Source organism: Pholis gunnellus, assembly GCF_910591455.1.
Source record: "Pholis gunnellus genome assembly, chromosome: 7".
NCBI lineage: Eukaryota > Metazoa > Chordata > Actinopteri > Perciformes > Pholidae > Pholis > Pholis gunnellus.
The window spans coordinates 19,332,877-19,349,383 of NC_136533.1; the positions used below are offsets into that span (position 1 = coordinate 19,332,877).

Below are 16,507 nucleotides of genomic sequence, written 5' to 3' on the forward strand. Positions count from 1 at the left end.
AGACCAGGCCAAAGACCAAGCGGAGTTGGCCCCGTTGAAAGCAGGAAGTTACTCGTGCTCACTGTTGAAACAAATCTGAATGTAACACCAACAAACAGAGGTCAGGAATATCTCCTCGTCATGATGAATGTTATTGATTATTGATGTGCGTACATGTGAGATGGAGTGACGTACTTGTGTGTTTTTCGTTGTTTTCCACAATAACCTGGAACTTATGGAGGGAGAGTTGCCATTTTTGAATTACAGTAGAGCTCATGTAATCAATTACTGTGTTGTCCACATTCTGCTGTAGGTAGACAATACATTCAAGGTGTAAATCTTATATGTACCGTAGGGAATGATCTGAGGAACACTTTCATTTCTAGTTGTATCAATTTAGCAACGTTGGAAAACTGACAGCAACCGAACGCCACGGCCAAGGACGAACCTGCGTATATGTGTAACGTGAAAGGTAGCATGTGTTTACATAGCCATTGTACTCGTAGCTTTCTGTGTGTGTAATAGAGGGCGTCGCACTGTTGCACAGCTTGGACTCCAGATGTTCCCCGTGTTGTCAGTTTGAGCAGTGATGTTGACATGCCAATAACATACCTTCCCCATCCTAAATGCCTTGACCAAGTGCCGAAATGTTCCTAGTTCTTTTCCGCACTGCTGCATTCAGCTTTTTTTCCCCCTCTTCCTTCTATATATAGATGCTAGCCACTCTCTTTTAATAGTTTAGATATTAGAGATTGCTTCAAAGACAGTCTCAAGCCATGAAGCTTTTTTTTACTACATCGGATCCATGTCACAGCAATCGAACCCCACATCTCTAAATAAGTCTTAGCAAAGCTGCAGTGACCCTGTACCAACAACTGGGTTTGAATCTAATGAGACTGAGAAGATGTTTTCTTGCAACATGCATATAAGTTCCTTTAGTACCGTCACACGATGTGGTACCAGAGTGTACAGACTGTAAATGCATCTCAGTCTAAAACGGGCTGCGTTGTACACAGCTACAAAACCATCTTTCCACATCACCTGTGCTCTTACTAAGGTCATTGCCCACCACAGGAGGAAACTATATTTATAAAGCATGCAACTAATGCTAGTAACAATCAACAAATAGTGCAGTGTGCTGCCTTCTCAGAGCACACACTGGCTGGCTGGTAACTAATAAGCAATACACTGTTATTATGAGTCATTAATGCTTACAATCAACAATACATGACAAGCCATGTTTATTTACAACAATACTGGTGTTGAAAGAGCATCTGCCAGTTCCACCTTTACAGAAAGCGTATTCTGAAAGCCCGCTGCTCAAATGAAACTCCAAACTATTATGGTTTATAAGTCACACTAATTCTAATAAATTGGCATGTTAATTCCACAAAATATGGAATATGTTGTTTCACATACTGTTATGTCAACTTCAAAAAAATTGAATAAACAGCAATGTCCAAACTCGTCCACTGGGTGATGCTGTGTAACTTATTAGAATTCCAAGGTACCAGGAAGAAGAAGTCCTTTACACATGACATTGACATTAACAATTATTTATTTATTTGTTTTTTTGTATTTACATGTTTTTTTTTATATACATTAAAGTGATGTGCAAGACACTGGCAGTAGTGGAGCACTATTAGTGACCATAGTGCAAAATTAAATGGTGAAATCAGAACATTTTACCAATGCCTGTTCATTATGAACCTTGCTGTAACATACAGATTACATAACTAGCTTAACAAGTTATAGTGACACCATTTACATCAAATACTTGGCGCAGAGGCAGATTAAGGTGATAAACATCATTTGGTCTTTTTGGGAAAAATAATGGTCTTAGTTATTTTCTAGACACACAACTGAGCCGACCTCCCAACTAAATGAACAACCTTCAGCACTATTACAACAAAATATAGAAAATATACAGAGGACAGAATAACACAAACGGCTGTAAATGCTAATATGACAGCCCTGCAACAAATGCTACATTTGAAGCTAATCAATTTCAGTTTTTCTGAAATGCACCGTGTATTTTGTATATTCATCAGACAAAACACAGAAGCGCATTACTTTGGTACTGTGATGCATGGTAGCAGTTGTTTTGTACTTTGTCCGCCATGTGAAGAAACTAAGACACCCGTCCCATATCCTGCAACGCCACATTACACTGCAACTAATGTTATAGCCCGAAGAGTAAAATCAACACCTCTCTGACACACCAACAGCTTCACCAAGGCAGCGTTGACTGCAAGGTTGTTTGATAAAGCTTTACATTTTACAGTTGTTTGTGTTTTTATGTCCATGTCATGTATTTGTAGAAGCTAAAACAGCTAAAGAAAATACACAAAACACTGACTGAATACTTAAATATATAGAGTAAAAAGCCCACATGTGAAAGATAAAAGGCCTCCGGAAGCTAAATAAATATTTGACACACACACACACACACTCAGACTATACATTGTACATTTAAAAAAAGAAAAGGTCTTAGTTTGACTCAAAATGAGCTCAGTTTGATTTACATTTGTTCAGCTGTTTATATATACTGTATATATATATATATATATATTGTTTTCCTTTCTTACATTATTCTACTTCTTATTATCATTTCTACTACATCTTCCTAAAAACTGCAAACAACTTGGGTAAACATCTAGCGGACTGTTTAGAATAGTGCGTTAACATCTGTGACACATGACAACGTACATACAGCCCGTGGTGTTGAGTTCACCCAGAGTGCCACAAAGTGGAAGACTGTGAGAGAAACAGTTGTGCTGACGTTCAGAATAACGTGTCCTCGTGTGGTCTTAGTAAAAGGGTAGTGCTACCGTGTGTGTGTGTCAGCTGTTTTACTGTCAGCAGCAGGATCTCTTCTTCTCTGAGGGGCCGCCGACCAGCTGGACCGTCTTCTCCTTCTCCCTGTCCTCTTGCTCTTTCAGAATTCTGAGGGACACAATGAGGCATAAACACATGAACCAGCTGTGGGAGGAGGCGCTGCTGTGTGTCCAGCGCGCTCACATTCGCTCTGAAAACGTACGCATGTTTTGCTGCCGTTACTGCTACTGCATCCAACCTGCGCATGCTTCAGTTCTGCGTCTGTGTCGGGTCTGTATAGGCTCTCATAGTCGCAACACTCCCTGCTTATTTGTCATGTTGGTGTGTATTAAATGCTGATGTGCTGTATTGTCACAGCGTGGAATTACCCCCCCCCCCCCGAGCGTAGAACCATGAGGTCAAGCAGTAATAAATATCAAATGAAGCACAGTGCGGCACATGTTTACTGTAGAACCTCTAACTGACTTGGAAGAAAATCATCAATGTCACACAGAGAGGACGAAATATGGTTTGAACATTTGATTGTACGCTTCACCAATGAAACTCCCGGAGCCCGCTGATAAGAAAAAGTCCTTTGAGCAAATAAAACATTTGTATCTCTGTGCTATGCCTTATGTCAGTACAGAAGTAATCCCTTTGAAAGCTTTACTTTTAAATTAATTATCCCCACAAAGATGAAATTCTTTCCCACAGCACTGTACACATCATTCACCAGTAAATACAACAGCACACAGAGAGGTGGTGGCTGGGTGTGTGTGTGTGTGTGTGATGTCCCGTTCTGTTGTGGTTGCAATGCGTGCAATGGCCTTACTGTTTAGCTCTATGAGGTTGGGTGTGGGGAGCCCAATTATCCTGGCAGCGGTGTTGGTTATGCGGGCGAGTTTGGCCCAGTTACCAAACACATAACAAGAAGCGTGTTAAAGTTAAGTGCCGCACACAAAAGCCAGTACTTATTTGCTCACCTGGCTAAATGAATCATGGACTCCATCACATTGTGTCCCGAGCATGCGCTGCACTCGTAGAAAGTCATCTGGCAGTCCTGGGAAAAGTGGCGGACATGTTTCAACTTTTTGCACATTGATCAGGGGTCAAAGTCAAATCTGTACTAATAGTTGCAAAAGCACAAAGAAAAAGAAAAATCGCAGGTGGCAATATTACCTCACCTTTTCAGTCACCATAGAAACTACATTACACATCATAGACTAGGAGAACAAAAAGAACTCGTAAAACTCTCTATTCTGTAATCATGTTTCTTTCATTTATCATAACTTTAAACAAAATGCACCACTGGCTGGACATCGATTGGTCCTCTAGAACCTTGAGCTTAGCGGACAAAACACCAACAGACCTTGGCGAGTCTTTCCCCCACTCCTTTCTCAACTTGTCTCTCGACCTCCTTGTCCGTTTTGTTTCCCAAGAGCACGATGGGGATGTCCTCGCCGGCTCCCTCCTGTGAAAGAAGAGAACCAAAGAATACAGATCCTAAAAGAGCCCCTTGCAGTTAAAAGACTCGGCCACCAGCTATTGGCTCCGCAGCGGGAAACCAGTCGGGTGTATGGACGCATCGCTGGAAACAAATTCAGCAACTGACCTTCATTTGCCGTATATATATCTCAACACATACCCACTCTTACTTACTTTTACACAACGTAAATGCCAAACATTTGTTCTGCTCGTGGTATCTCTGTGAAGCACAGGGTGGCTGTTAGCGTCTCACCTTTACACTTGTCAGCCACTGTCTGACGGCTGTGAAGCTCTGCTCGGTTGTGATGTCATACAGCACAACCACACCGTCGGCCTTGCGAAAGAACTGTTTGGTGATGCTCCGATACCTGCAGGAGGAAGAGGGGGGATGGAGACCAGATCAGGAAGTGTTTGACTTCTGCTCCAAAACAGAATATTTAACAAAGTCGTGTTGCAGTACATCGACTCTTTTCGAATGTGTGTCTTTACCGCTCCTGTCCTGCTGTATCCCACAACTGCAGTGCCACCTGGCTATTGTCCACAGCTATTGTCTTTACACTGTAATCTATACCTGCACACACAGACAAGAAAGTTGTTTAGTCAGCACATTCTGTTTTAATATTGTTTACTGTATACTGTTACCAACAACACTAGACAAATGATTGTGCACACGTGTGCCAATAGGAAAATCTATACACTGACCTGAATGCTTGTGATTGTTGCCCATGTTAAAGAAAAACTATTTAAACATGATTATTGTTTATACTGGGAAAATAATGTTTGGCTCAATGGACCTGAAGAACTAAAACTGGAAATATTTATATGGAAAAACTTCCAAACTTACTTATTAAAAAAAAGAAAAAGGTATTTTAAAGGCTTAACATGAGCACCTTGACTGAAGCCTTAAAGCACTTTTATTTCTTCTGACCTTTAAAGAATGAACTTTGAAGATATTCTTCACAAGCCGATCCGTGTCCGAAACCAAAGATCTTACACTGATACATCTTTTAAGACCAAAACGTGATGCTTTGAATGAACGTCTCACATTGACCTTAAGAGAGAAAGTCTCGCCTCATTTTATTACAGTCTAGACAGGCGACAATATAGGTGAAGTCAGCTGGTTAGCTGTCCCCCCCCCCCCCCCGAGACCCTGCACAGACAGTCTTATCAGAATGTTTAGCACAATGATTATCCACAGCACAAGGCTATGTACAGTCCTATAGCCTGTCCTTTCACTGCTGACACAGCTGTACTCAGTCTAACTGAGAAAAGAAATCTCCAGTGCCACATCCGAGTGCTTTGCAAGCAATCACATACAGAGCCTGAAGTCAACGAGGCTGAGTGTTCTGCTGCATTTGCTCGCAAGAATCAACACTATACGCACCCACAGTGGCAGAAGTGTCGGGGTGGAAGCAGTCGTCGCAAAATCGCCGAAGGAGGGACGTCTTCCCTACGCTGGAGTTCCCCACCAGGACGATCTTGAAGAGGCGGTCGGGCGTAGAGGGACCACCTTCCCCCTGAAGAAACAGGACGCATGGCAGCAGAGATTGAACAGAGGTCGATGGGATCTCGCTTTAAGCAATTAGTTACGTGGCTGACTCCTCTGTGTGTGAGGGAGGCTCCAACAGGGCCGTACTGTACGTAATGATACTTTTGAAAAGGAAGCCGTTTGCCATTAAAATAACTCGCGTTAACACTCTTGCTTACATTTAGGCTGGTCTCCTTGCCAACGGGCTGACCCCTTGGAGATGAGGGGGTTTCACTCTTCTCCACGTCTTCCTTCGACTCTTGCTGCCGGGCAGAGGACGCGTTCGGGTAAATATCGCTCATCACCAAGTCTATACGCTCCTCACTGTCTGAGGCCTCCTCTTCCTCTTCACTACACTCCTGAAGCCGGGTTGGGGGACGACCGTCATGCTGGAGCAGGTGTGGGAGGTGGTCCTCCTCGATGGAGATGATCCTCTGGAGGTGCCCTCTAGTGTTCGCTGTGTAGGAGGGCTGCCATGACCCAGAGGTGAGGTTGTGCCTCAGAGAGCTGGCGGTGAGCTCCTCCTCATCCTCACTGCAGACAGAAAGTGACATTATAGCACACACACGACAGGTCCAGGACACTTGATGATGACAGCAGAACGTGCACTGAACAAACTGTGGCTGATGCTTTACCTTTTGAAGGGATTTGTTTTTGTGTGTTTCACAACATTGATGGAAGGCCTCTGCTTCAAACATGGTGTTTTCGTAGAATCCGTTGGATTCTGCAGAAATAAAACATTACGTTGTTACTTTGACTACAGCATGAGATTCAGGATTCAATCAAAATTGTGGGATGACTATTCTGGGCTCTGGTTCACACTTTATTCCTATAGTCTTTAAAAAGAGGGCATATGAAGTGCGGACAGCGGAACTTTAAGTAATACAGAGTATTATTCTGCTGTAATAAACTGCACATACCTGGAAGCATATGTCTTTTTCATCCCGTAAATGTTTGTTCATTTCCCTGGAGAGAACAAAGGACATAAAGATATTAAAGAGAGAGGGAGAACCTTTACATTAAATTGTGCTTTTACAGAGCCATGGTGGACTCTGGAGCATCCTGCTCTCCCCGGGTATATAGGAAAAGGTATTGTCGATATGCCAGTGGAGAAAAGATTAGCAGGCATTAGCTTGAACCCCTGGACCATTAGTTTCTAATCACAAGATAAATATCCGTGGCATATCTCTGTACTGCGTTTTGTTTTGTCTTAAGTGGGGCCAGTACAGCTGCACAATCTAGATCCAAACCTCAAGAGGTCCAGTTGTTTGAGGAGGCCCGCTCGCTCCCGCTGCAGTCCCTCAGTCAGTCTGTATATTTCACTGTGTTGAACAACAAAGCATGGAACAAAAACATTTTCTTTAAAATATGAACTGGAGCATATTCTCATCAAGATACAGTATCACAGCATTTGAAACAAACAGTCAGATATTGTCTTTTATAATGTAATGTAGATGCGCAGTATATAAAGATAAGATGCAAAAATAATTGTAGGTCAGAGCACTGTTAGCATCACCATGTATATGATCTTAATCATTTTTCATTGACAGGATAAATTGTCACTTTGGTTTGTAGGAAAAACATGTGATCGCATCCTGACCAATCAGCAAGCAATAAGAACCCGAGAGGCCAGCCAATCAGTGCAGGAGTTAGAATGAAGCTTGACTTAGAAGGAACAGTTGCAACTCACATCTCCTTGTCCTCGTGAAGCTGCGTGGACTGCTCCTGCAGCACATTCAGATGGTCCTGCGCCAAGACCAGCTCTTGGCTGGTGTGGTCCAGCTCCCGTGCCAACTCGTCATTCTTGTGCTTCAGCTTCACGTTCTCCACCTTGGTCACATGTTGTTCACTTTGAAGCTCGTGGCACTCAAGCTCCAGCTGGAGGCAAAAAGGATCGCGTTCATTTCTCGTAGCAGTGCTGACCTGTGATCTAATACTATTCAATCCTCTCTGATCGCACCCACATAAATACAATCCGTAGCACTATGTGAAGGAAGATCAAAGTGATGGACGTATGGAGACGGCATGATGCGAAGACATAATACCTTCAAAACAGCTGACTGCCTTTAAATATTGTGATGAATTCCATCAACAGGTACAATCGTGAGCAGAACCGTACTAAATGCTATTGAAGCTGTACCAGCCTGTACGCCACTGTGTGGACAACCGTTCTCCACCAACACTTGGTAAACAGAAGACTTATTAATTAATGGTGTCAGGTGCCGTGAGAAGAAGATAAGTCCTTGTTTGTGTGACCAGAGTTGATTTAAGTTATTTAATTGGAAGCCGAAGTGCACGTCTGTAACAGTATCTATCAACACAAGCTGCTGCAGGAAAAGCTCACCGGAGAAGCATCGATTAGATGCAAATCTGCTCGCAACATGTTTGACGTCCTTACAGAGCGGTGGAATGTAACCAAGTACATTTACTAAAGTACTGTACTTATGTGCAACTTTATTTGAGTACGTTCATTTTCTGCTACTTTATATTTCTACTACATCTGACAGGCAAATATTGTATTTTCACTCCACTACATTTCTCTGACAACACTGGGTATTTTTTTTTAATGTTGAGGTTAATATTACAAAATATAAATCAACTAATAAATGCTAAATGTTTTATCATGGATCAAGCTACCCACCAGTATATAAAGTAGCCCCTTAACTCCACCTCTAACAGCCGCAACATTAGTGATGATTAAATATTAAAGCATCAGTCCACGCCATCCTGTTTCTACACATCAAGTAAATACGGCACCGCCTAACAAGCAGGATCATAGCCTGAGAAATAAACCAACTCATGCATGTTAAGTACTCGACAAATTGTTGTAAATGTATGTGTGGGTTACTGTGGAGCTCTATCACTGTGTAATGATAGTTTAATAGGTGTGTTTATTGGCACAGTGGTACTAAATCGCTTTATTAGCTGATTTACAGCATTCTGTTATCTGTCGTCTGGTTTAATGTGTTGTACTTGTGTATTGCTGCTCTGACAGCTGAATTTCCCTATGGGATAACTGTGCGTGTAAAGTGTTTCGCATGGAGAGCGAATACTGCACTGCACTTTCCGAGTAATCCTCTCGCTAGGCCTAGCTCGTACTCACCCGTCTCTGTTTCTGGAAGAGCTGCTCCAGCTCTTTCTCCTTACCAGACAGCTGCAGCTCCATGTCCTGACTGCGAGACAGAAAGCGCTCATAGTCCTTAAGTGCAAGGGATAAAAGAAGGAGGCGGGAGGACAGAGTGCAAGTGTGATGAAGAAGAAGCAGATGTACGCTATTTGATATATTTAGCAACAAGGTAGGTTTGTACCTGCAGCACAATCCTGTCTTTTTCAGTTTTTATTTGCTGCTCCATTTCCACATAAAGGCGCTGGATCTCATCGTGGTGTGTTGCTGCTTTCCTGTGTGGATACAATTCAGAGGCGATAATGTGCCTTACAGTGTGCACCTCACAAAGTGGGCGTGAAGCAACTGCCTAGAACGACACACTTGAAGTCAAACCGTAGTTTTGAATGACCCGAGTCACATGTCTCCCTGACCTCTTGAGAGCGCTCTCCATGTCCCTCTTCTCCTGGTTGGCCTCTATGATCTGGGATGTCACTCTGGCCAGGAAGTCCTCAAAATTGGATAAAAGGTGGGGTTCATCTCGGCTCAGCTGGGCCCACAAAGTGCGCACTTCAGCGCGACTGAGGGGACAGAATGCAGAAGCGGGAGTTCAACGAAGACAAACAGAAAAATTCAAGCACAGCAACAGTCCAACACATACTCGTACATAGAGGCAGCAGCTCAGTGCACCAGATCCTTGTGGTTTCTAAAAGAACGTGACGTTCTTTGTCTTGAAATATCGGTTTATTGTTGCAGCAAAAAAAAAAAATAACTGCTTGTCTGCTGCATACTGTGCCAGTACAGTAAGCTATGATAAGGTAACGCAAGTCAAACAAATCCCTGGAAGACTTTTCAACAGTTACAAGTACTTATCCTAAAAGTCTTGTCAACATCGATATCAGTTAGTGCTGCACACAGTGATCTGAACATCTAAAATGTCAGCTGGAGCTAACCGGGTAGGAGGTGGAAGCCAATAGGATGTGTAAATCTGGCATGCACCTCCACCACCGTTTACTTTTGAGTCGGAGTTGTTTGATAAAGGCGAGTCTGGTCGTGCATTTCACAAGATCCTGTCATTATCCACGACATCAATGTCTAAACAGACAACGAGAGTTACTAATGCCCAGTGAATATTGTATGAAATACTAATGCAGAGAAAGTTGACGTTAATGGTTCAGATTAAGATGGCGAAGGCTTTTTGTGTGCGAGTGCTTCCTCACAAATCCAGATGTTTTACTACACAGTGTCTACGTGTCAAACAGGACACCATTAAAAACAGACGTGAATACTCAAGCGGCCCCGGTTCTAATACAGAGAGGCAGAGCACGGATTGCTCACAGAGGGAGCACAGGAACAGCTTTGCTTGCGAGTGGAAACTTCCAACTCTTGTTTCAGTTTGCACAGCTGATTACGGTCTCAGGCTAAGTCACCTAAAATAAAAGGTGTAGCCTCACGTCAGACGTCAACAAAGTGTGCAAAGAGATGTGGCGTGGTAGCTAACAACACGCGCTGTAAACACAAGCACACACGTGCATGCGGTATACTCACTCTTCAAAGACACTGTTGGCTCCCAGGCTCTCCATAAGCATGCAGAAGTGTTTCTCCTCTTCCTCCTCATCTCCTCTGGCCATGCTCTCCTCCCACCGGCTCTGGTACAGGACCTCTGCTGGGCTCTTACAGGCGTTCTTCTCCCCCATGCCTTCCGCTACAGAAATCTTCCGACCGAATAAGAACTCACCTAGAAATAATCAAGACCTTCAGTGCACAATTGAAAACATCGGACGACACCCTGCTGGCGATAGCGGCCGGCGTTTTAAGTAGACGTACTGAAGCCGCAGGAGAACTCGTCCAGCGTCAGGAATCCATTGCCGTCGGAATCGAGGGTAACAAACACGTCCTCCAACTCCTCCGCGCTGAGAGGGAGCTCGGCACTCAGCCTCTATTTATAAAGACACAAAACACAGCGGCTATTGGAAAGAACAAAGCCTCAAGGACCTTAACAACACTGTAGCTATAACAACTACTGCTTGAGACTCAGAAGGACCGTCATCAGCCCAGCGGCCATCAAGTGCAACGGCACAGTTGGCGGTTCTTTCCCCCCGTCATTTTCAGAATTAGACTGAAGTCGCTGAAATAACACAGGATGCCAGTTATAATCCAAATAGCCTCTTTCTCATTGTTATTCTAACCAGAATATGTTTGATGGACATCGTCTTCTTCAGCAACACACAGTTAAACACCTTGACACCTGGTATCTTCCCAGTGCAGCTACAGTCTGAACAATGATTGACCACCGTGCGGCTCCACAGGAGCAGATGTTGGCTCGAGTGAGACTGGCCAAAAGTCTTTCAACAGAAGACTTTAAGTAGAGATGCAAGTTGAGAGGGAAGGAGAGACGGCTGCTCTGTAACTAAAGATTCAATCCAAACCTTCTGACCATGACAGTAACCGCTGGATCATTAACAAGAAGAGCCAACACAGCCACACCTCTGTAAGCAGCTTTTTTTACGCCGTGTTTACACTGCTGCCAAATGTTGACCGAGGCATCCCAGACAATCCAGGGGAGGGATCCACAGTATCAGCTGTTCCTGTAAAGTGTGTTATCGGGGCAGAACATATCCCTGATGTCAGCAAACAGTAGAATTGTAAAAGCTAGCGTGCTGGTGGTCGCAGTGTGAAACATACATTTAAGCTGTGAAAATCCAGTGACAAAAAAAACAAAAAAAACCCCGCTGTGTCAAGAGTGCACACCACTGTAAGCAGTACCCCTGATTCAGCTTGTGAAATCATAACAGTAACAAGCGCTGCTTAGTGTACTCTTCAGTACAGACGGTCATATAAATAGAAGAAAAGGAGGACTGGACCGCTGTCTAATTCCCAATCCATTCTCATAAACACCAGATCAAAGCTCCTACAAGTGCTTCTTCAAAGCATCAGCCGTGGCGGGGATGAATATCAGAGGGGCGAGAGAAATCTGCACAATAATGGGAGTGGAGTAGTTGCATGACAAAGCTTTCCGCGTGGCTCTCTGTGTCTCAGCCTCTTTGAATGAGGTGCACATGTCCTGCCTGTGTCCTGTTCAGCATCATCAACGAGTGCACGGACCATCCCTGCGTTTCACGCTCCTTCTGGATGAATAAGAGGTTGTTATCTCTAAAAATGGCCAATGTGGATGCAAAGAAAATTGGTCCTAAAACTGCGCTGACACAAGTAATTTAAAGTTTGTAACAATGTGTTTCTGTCATTAAGACCCTAAATGTAATCCAAGCAAACGTTACACCGTTGGAAGTTTGAATTACTTTCGTGCAACAAAGATTTATTAAAGCTCAGTCACGGCAGTCCCACTTGTGTCAGCAACCTCACCTGCATGTCCCGTTGGTTGATGAAGCCCTTGTTCTCGATGTCACACATCTGGAAGAACTCCCGGGTTTTCTCCACGATAGTGTTCTGTCCCACATCCCCGTTCTCACACCTGCCCGCCTCCTCGCTGCCTCCTCGCCTTCGCCGCGCTGTCCGGGTCGTGGTGGCGCTCGTGGTGGTGGTGGTGGCGCAAGGAGCAGTAAAAGCTGCCATGGTATTTGTGAGTCTCTTTTTTCCCGCGTTCTTCGCGTGAGCCGACAACAGACAGACGCGTGGAGGACAGAGAACCTGGAGAAGTCGAGCTTCAGGCTGCTCCACATCAGAGACTCTCACCAATGTCACAGATTGTCATCTCTTAGCAACCGCCTCTTTAATTAGCCGATGAAGCCTAGGAGAGAGACAGAATGAGACTCTTCAGTTTAAATAAGTACGGCTCCTTGCCCGATAGAAATAGATTTTTTTTTTTTTTAAATGTATGTGCTTCATCAAAAACATGTTATTGAACAAAATGTAAAGTCTATAAAGAGGTTTCCAGGATATAAATAACTCAATAACAGCAGCATTAAAAGGAACAGACTCGAGAGATCTGATTCCTACATTTGTTTCTAAGAGGAGCACCTTGATTTAGTTTTTTAATCAACTACGCTGTTAATTATTCATCCACATAAAAAACGGCCAGTGAGTGTCTTTATGAGATACTCTTTTCTCGCACTTTTTTTGCCATCTCTCACACACATTATCCGTCTGATTTACATTTGCATTGTCAAACACGTGGCCACTCACAGGGCTCTGTACACCGAAAACAACTGCTGCTCTTCTCCTTCACTTCAGGGACGACGGCCCTGGCTGAGACTAATGTCATCTGACAAGCAAAGCCCCAAAAAACTGAGAAGAAAGTTGTGGTGTGACGAGGAGGGTCTTGTCTGCCCGGAAATATTGACTATAACTCAGTTAGTGGTGGGTTTTGCGGGGACTACCGTTCTCTGTGCACCAGTCTGGAAGACTGCCTTCCGGAGGCTGTTGTGTACTATGAGTCGGCTCAGTCGATTAATGACTCTGTGTGTGTGTGTGTGTGTGTGTGTGTGTGTGTGTGTGTGTGTGTGTGTGTGTGTGTGTGTGTGTGTGTGTGTGTGTGTGTGTGTGTGTGTGTGTGTGTGTGTGTGTGTGTGTGTGTGTGTGTGTGTGTTGACCCATGCAAATGTAGACATGTGGGACTGGTATAAGTCAAACAGACATGTATAGGCAGGTAGGAAAACGGAGGGGAATGCAGGGTCAGAGACATAATACACACACAAACCTTATAACTATAGCACTGGCACAAACATAATCTATATATTGTGCTCATAAAGCATTTAAGTTAATCTGAAATGTATTCGATTTTTCGTATCTGCCATTTATAAGTTGCAAGTTGGAGCCAAAAACATTATGCAACGTCTTGCAGGCCTCACGAGGAAAGTCATCAACCCACAACGAGCAACGGACACAGCTTCAGCGCGAGAGAGGAAATAAGAAAGGGAAGTTAGGTGAACTGGTGTTTGGAAAGAGTGATGTAGTGTTTTTGGCACATGATAATGCATAATATTGTCTTACCTTTACAGAGTAGAAAGGTTTATTGCTCCTTTGTTCAAACTTTGTAAGTGCGTTGAGGCAGCTGGCTAGGGAGCTATGACTAGCGAGGAGAAGGATGTCAGACAAGATAAAACACTCACGTGCTTCTACGTGGATATTTAACAGGCAATGAAAAGACATTGTGTCTCCTGACCACAATCAATTATAAAATATTTGTACTGAAACTAAAAGTATTTGTCTTTTTCCAAAGGCCTAACGTTTAAATGATGGAGCTTCCTGCTTTGCATACAGTTGCCTTATCTGTTTTAGGGTTTGACTTGGAACAGCTGTCAGCTATCTGAGCGACAGCAAAACAAGTGCAGCCAGAAACTAAGACTCTGTTTAATGAAACACAAATGAACTAAAGAGCAGAAACATCGATGGGAAAAGTCCATCCGTTTAATATGAACGATCAGGCTGAGAGATGGCTGTCAATATGTGACTATTCTACAGGATAGATTCAGTGTTGTCAACAGACACGAGTCTCTCTCGTCAAAGGTGACACAGTGCTCAGCGGCTGCATGTTAAGCAGACACCGACATGGTGCTCAGAGACAGTCTGTGGTCTATAGTCGTGACCTCAACACTTAAACGACTTTAAAAACAACTCTGGTCACTATTAACATTAATGGTATGATTAAAAAGCCACAAAAAACAATGTCAACCGTCTAAAATAAGGGTGGTAAATATACATATATCTAAAACTATAAATGCATGTATAAATATAAATGAGATTAGATTGAGAAAGAAACACGGTGTTGCATGCTGCTCTGTTCTCTCCTTGTTTTTTTTAAGAGTAACATTTCAAAAACTACAATAAGAGAAGAAGCTGCTGTGACACCTGTCTCTTGAACCTACCTCATGATTTGTGTTCGTGCCCCTTTTTCCGGTTTTCACAGCAACATTCACAGCAATAACATATTGTGAAGTAAATTATCCAGCACGGTTCAACAAATCTGGTCAGGGATGCCTTTTTTTTTCTTCTTTTTTTTTAATGTAGGCTACTGAGGATTATCCAAATATTTCTCCGACATGCAGGAGGAATTTCAAGTGACTTCGAGTCGCCAAAGTACTCGCCTACTTCCTGGAGAGAGTTCACGACCATTTCCACTTGTAACAACAATCACACCAGCGTCATCTGCAGCTACTGGTGGGGGGGCTGCATTTTCCTCCTACACCTGTTAAGTACTTCTTAATTGCCGCATCAGAAATGCCATTAAAAAAAAACAAGCCAACAACCGCGTGCAATATGTAAACATGAATAGAAGGGAGCAGTTCCAGTTTCACATCACACGTGTAATAAGATAAAACGTTCACTTCCTTCCCTGTAGTGACACTTTCTGTTATTGTGAAACTTCATGTGAAAGATAAAGCCTCATTGAAACTGTAGTAAATACACATTTTAGATAAACTAAGCTAAGAAGGACCTTCCTTTAACCTCCATTAGCATTTGATAAATTAATACAGTTAACAACAGTCGTAACGTTCAGTCCGGTTTAGTGCTACCGAAGGCTCGTGAGCGGCTGTTGGGGAACAAAAGTGAACTTTACTTACCGGTGAGTGAAAAGTCAAATTCAAGTCGGAGCAATTCATTGACTTGGTTTGTGTCAACCTCAGCCGCGCTTAGTTGCCCTCGCTGTTTACAAGGCAACTTGTGGAGTGCAGGAATTTGACGGAGCACTGACGAGGTAAACCCGGGGGGGAGGGGCTTCAACAAAGTCATCGATGGTAACGTAGCAACAATAACCAGGAAGTCCTTTCTTGTCTTCTCAGTGTCAGAATTCACATGTTGGAAATGGAAAACAAAACAAAACCTGGTTTCTTTTATAGAGATTTGGACACAATATTGTTCTGATTATTTGTGAGAGGGCAGTAACATTTTATGTGACATTGTTTCATTCTTTTCTCAATTAAACACACAGGTGACATGTCGAGGCTGTATTTGTTTGTTGCACATCTTCCGTGATCTTTATCTTTGTTAGTAAAATATCAGGAAGTACCAGAACAAATTCCAACATAAAGCCTATAGAGATTAAGTTACATAAGAAATAGCGTGCTGTCATGTGGATAGAGCTCGTGTTGACCTTGGGGGTCAAAAAGAAACAGATTTTTGCCTGACATGAAATCACATAAAGGATCCACAGCATTGTACCTGAGTGGATGAGCCGACTGCACTCTGGTTTTGTACTATACTGTACACTACATACTGTACACTGACATGTAGGCATCATGCAGGACAGTTACTTGGAGTATTCTGAATACAAAACATGAATCCAGCTGAACCAGATGAACAGGAAGCAAAAATCCAAGTACAACCCCTGTGATACCGAACAAAAACAAGTAGGAAACAGTTTAAGACCATATATGCAACACATGTTTAATCACCATAAAGGCTGCTTCCAGCTCTGGTGGAAGTATTTAAATCCTTTAATTATGTAAAGTAACAATTCATATATTTTTTTATACTAACACCTTTTAGTTCTTCCTACCATGAAAAGTCCAAATATCTTCTGCAAAAATGGTCTATTATGGCGCTATTGTTATATCATACACCGTTTATCATGATATTGTATTGTTACTAAATATGTTTGTAAGTGTGTAAGCATCGTTTGAATGCTGTAGCTGGTT

The 16,507-nt window shown here is 43.0% G+C and overlaps 1 protein-coding gene across 2 annotated transcripts; it reads right to left on the minus strand.

The window, feature by feature from the left end:
* Window positions 1–1,525: 1,525 nt before the first annotated feature.
* Window positions 1,526–16,082, minus strand: cracr2aa (calcium release activated channel regulator 2Aa). 2 transcript variants are annotated; one of them, XM_079162223.1, is made up of 19 exons: window positions 16,032–16,082; window positions 15,434–15,644; window positions 12,276–12,660; window positions 10,740–10,851; window positions 10,461–10,650; window positions 9,347–9,493; window positions 9,118–9,208; window positions 8,913–9,008; window positions 7,500–7,687; window positions 7,060–7,131; window positions 6,730–6,775; window positions 6,445–6,533; window positions 5,989–6,343; window positions 5,666–5,798; window positions 4,771–4,852; window positions 4,535–4,649; window positions 4,166–4,267; window positions 3,780–3,856; window positions 1,526–2,925 (listed from the first exon to the last, which is right to left on the minus strand). In XM_079162223.1, the coding sequence occupies exons 3-19, from the start codon at window positions 12,483–12,485 to the stop codon at window positions 2,838–2,840; spliced, it is 2,193 nt and encodes a 730-aa protein (XP_079018349.1). In that variant the 5' UTR covers window positions 12,486–12,660; window positions 15,434–15,644; window positions 16,032–16,082; the 3' UTR covers window positions 1,526–2,837. The 2 variants fall into 2 exon arrangements, with proteins under 2 accessions (XP_079018349.1, XP_079018350.1); XM_079162224.1 differs by lacking the exons at window positions 15,434–15,644; window positions 16,032–16,082 and adding an exon at window positions 14,738–15,069.
* Between the last annotated feature and the right edge of the window lie 425 nt (window positions 16,083–16,507).

Excerpts from the sequence above, each read along its gene's own strand:
- cracr2aa (XM_079162223.1), bottom strand. The coding sequence starts at position 12,485 with ATGGCAGCTTTTACTGCTCCTTGCGCCACCACCACCACCACGAGCGCC. Across the intron at positions 9,494-10,460 it reads GCCAACAGTGTCTTTGAAGA|TCGCGCTGAAGTGCGCACTT; the intron begins GTGAGTATACCG and ends CTGTCCCCTCAG. Across the intron at positions 2,926-3,779 it reads TCCATGATTCATTTAGCCAG|AATTCTGAAAGAGCAAGAGG; the intron begins GTGAGCAAATAA and ends TGTGTCCCTCAG.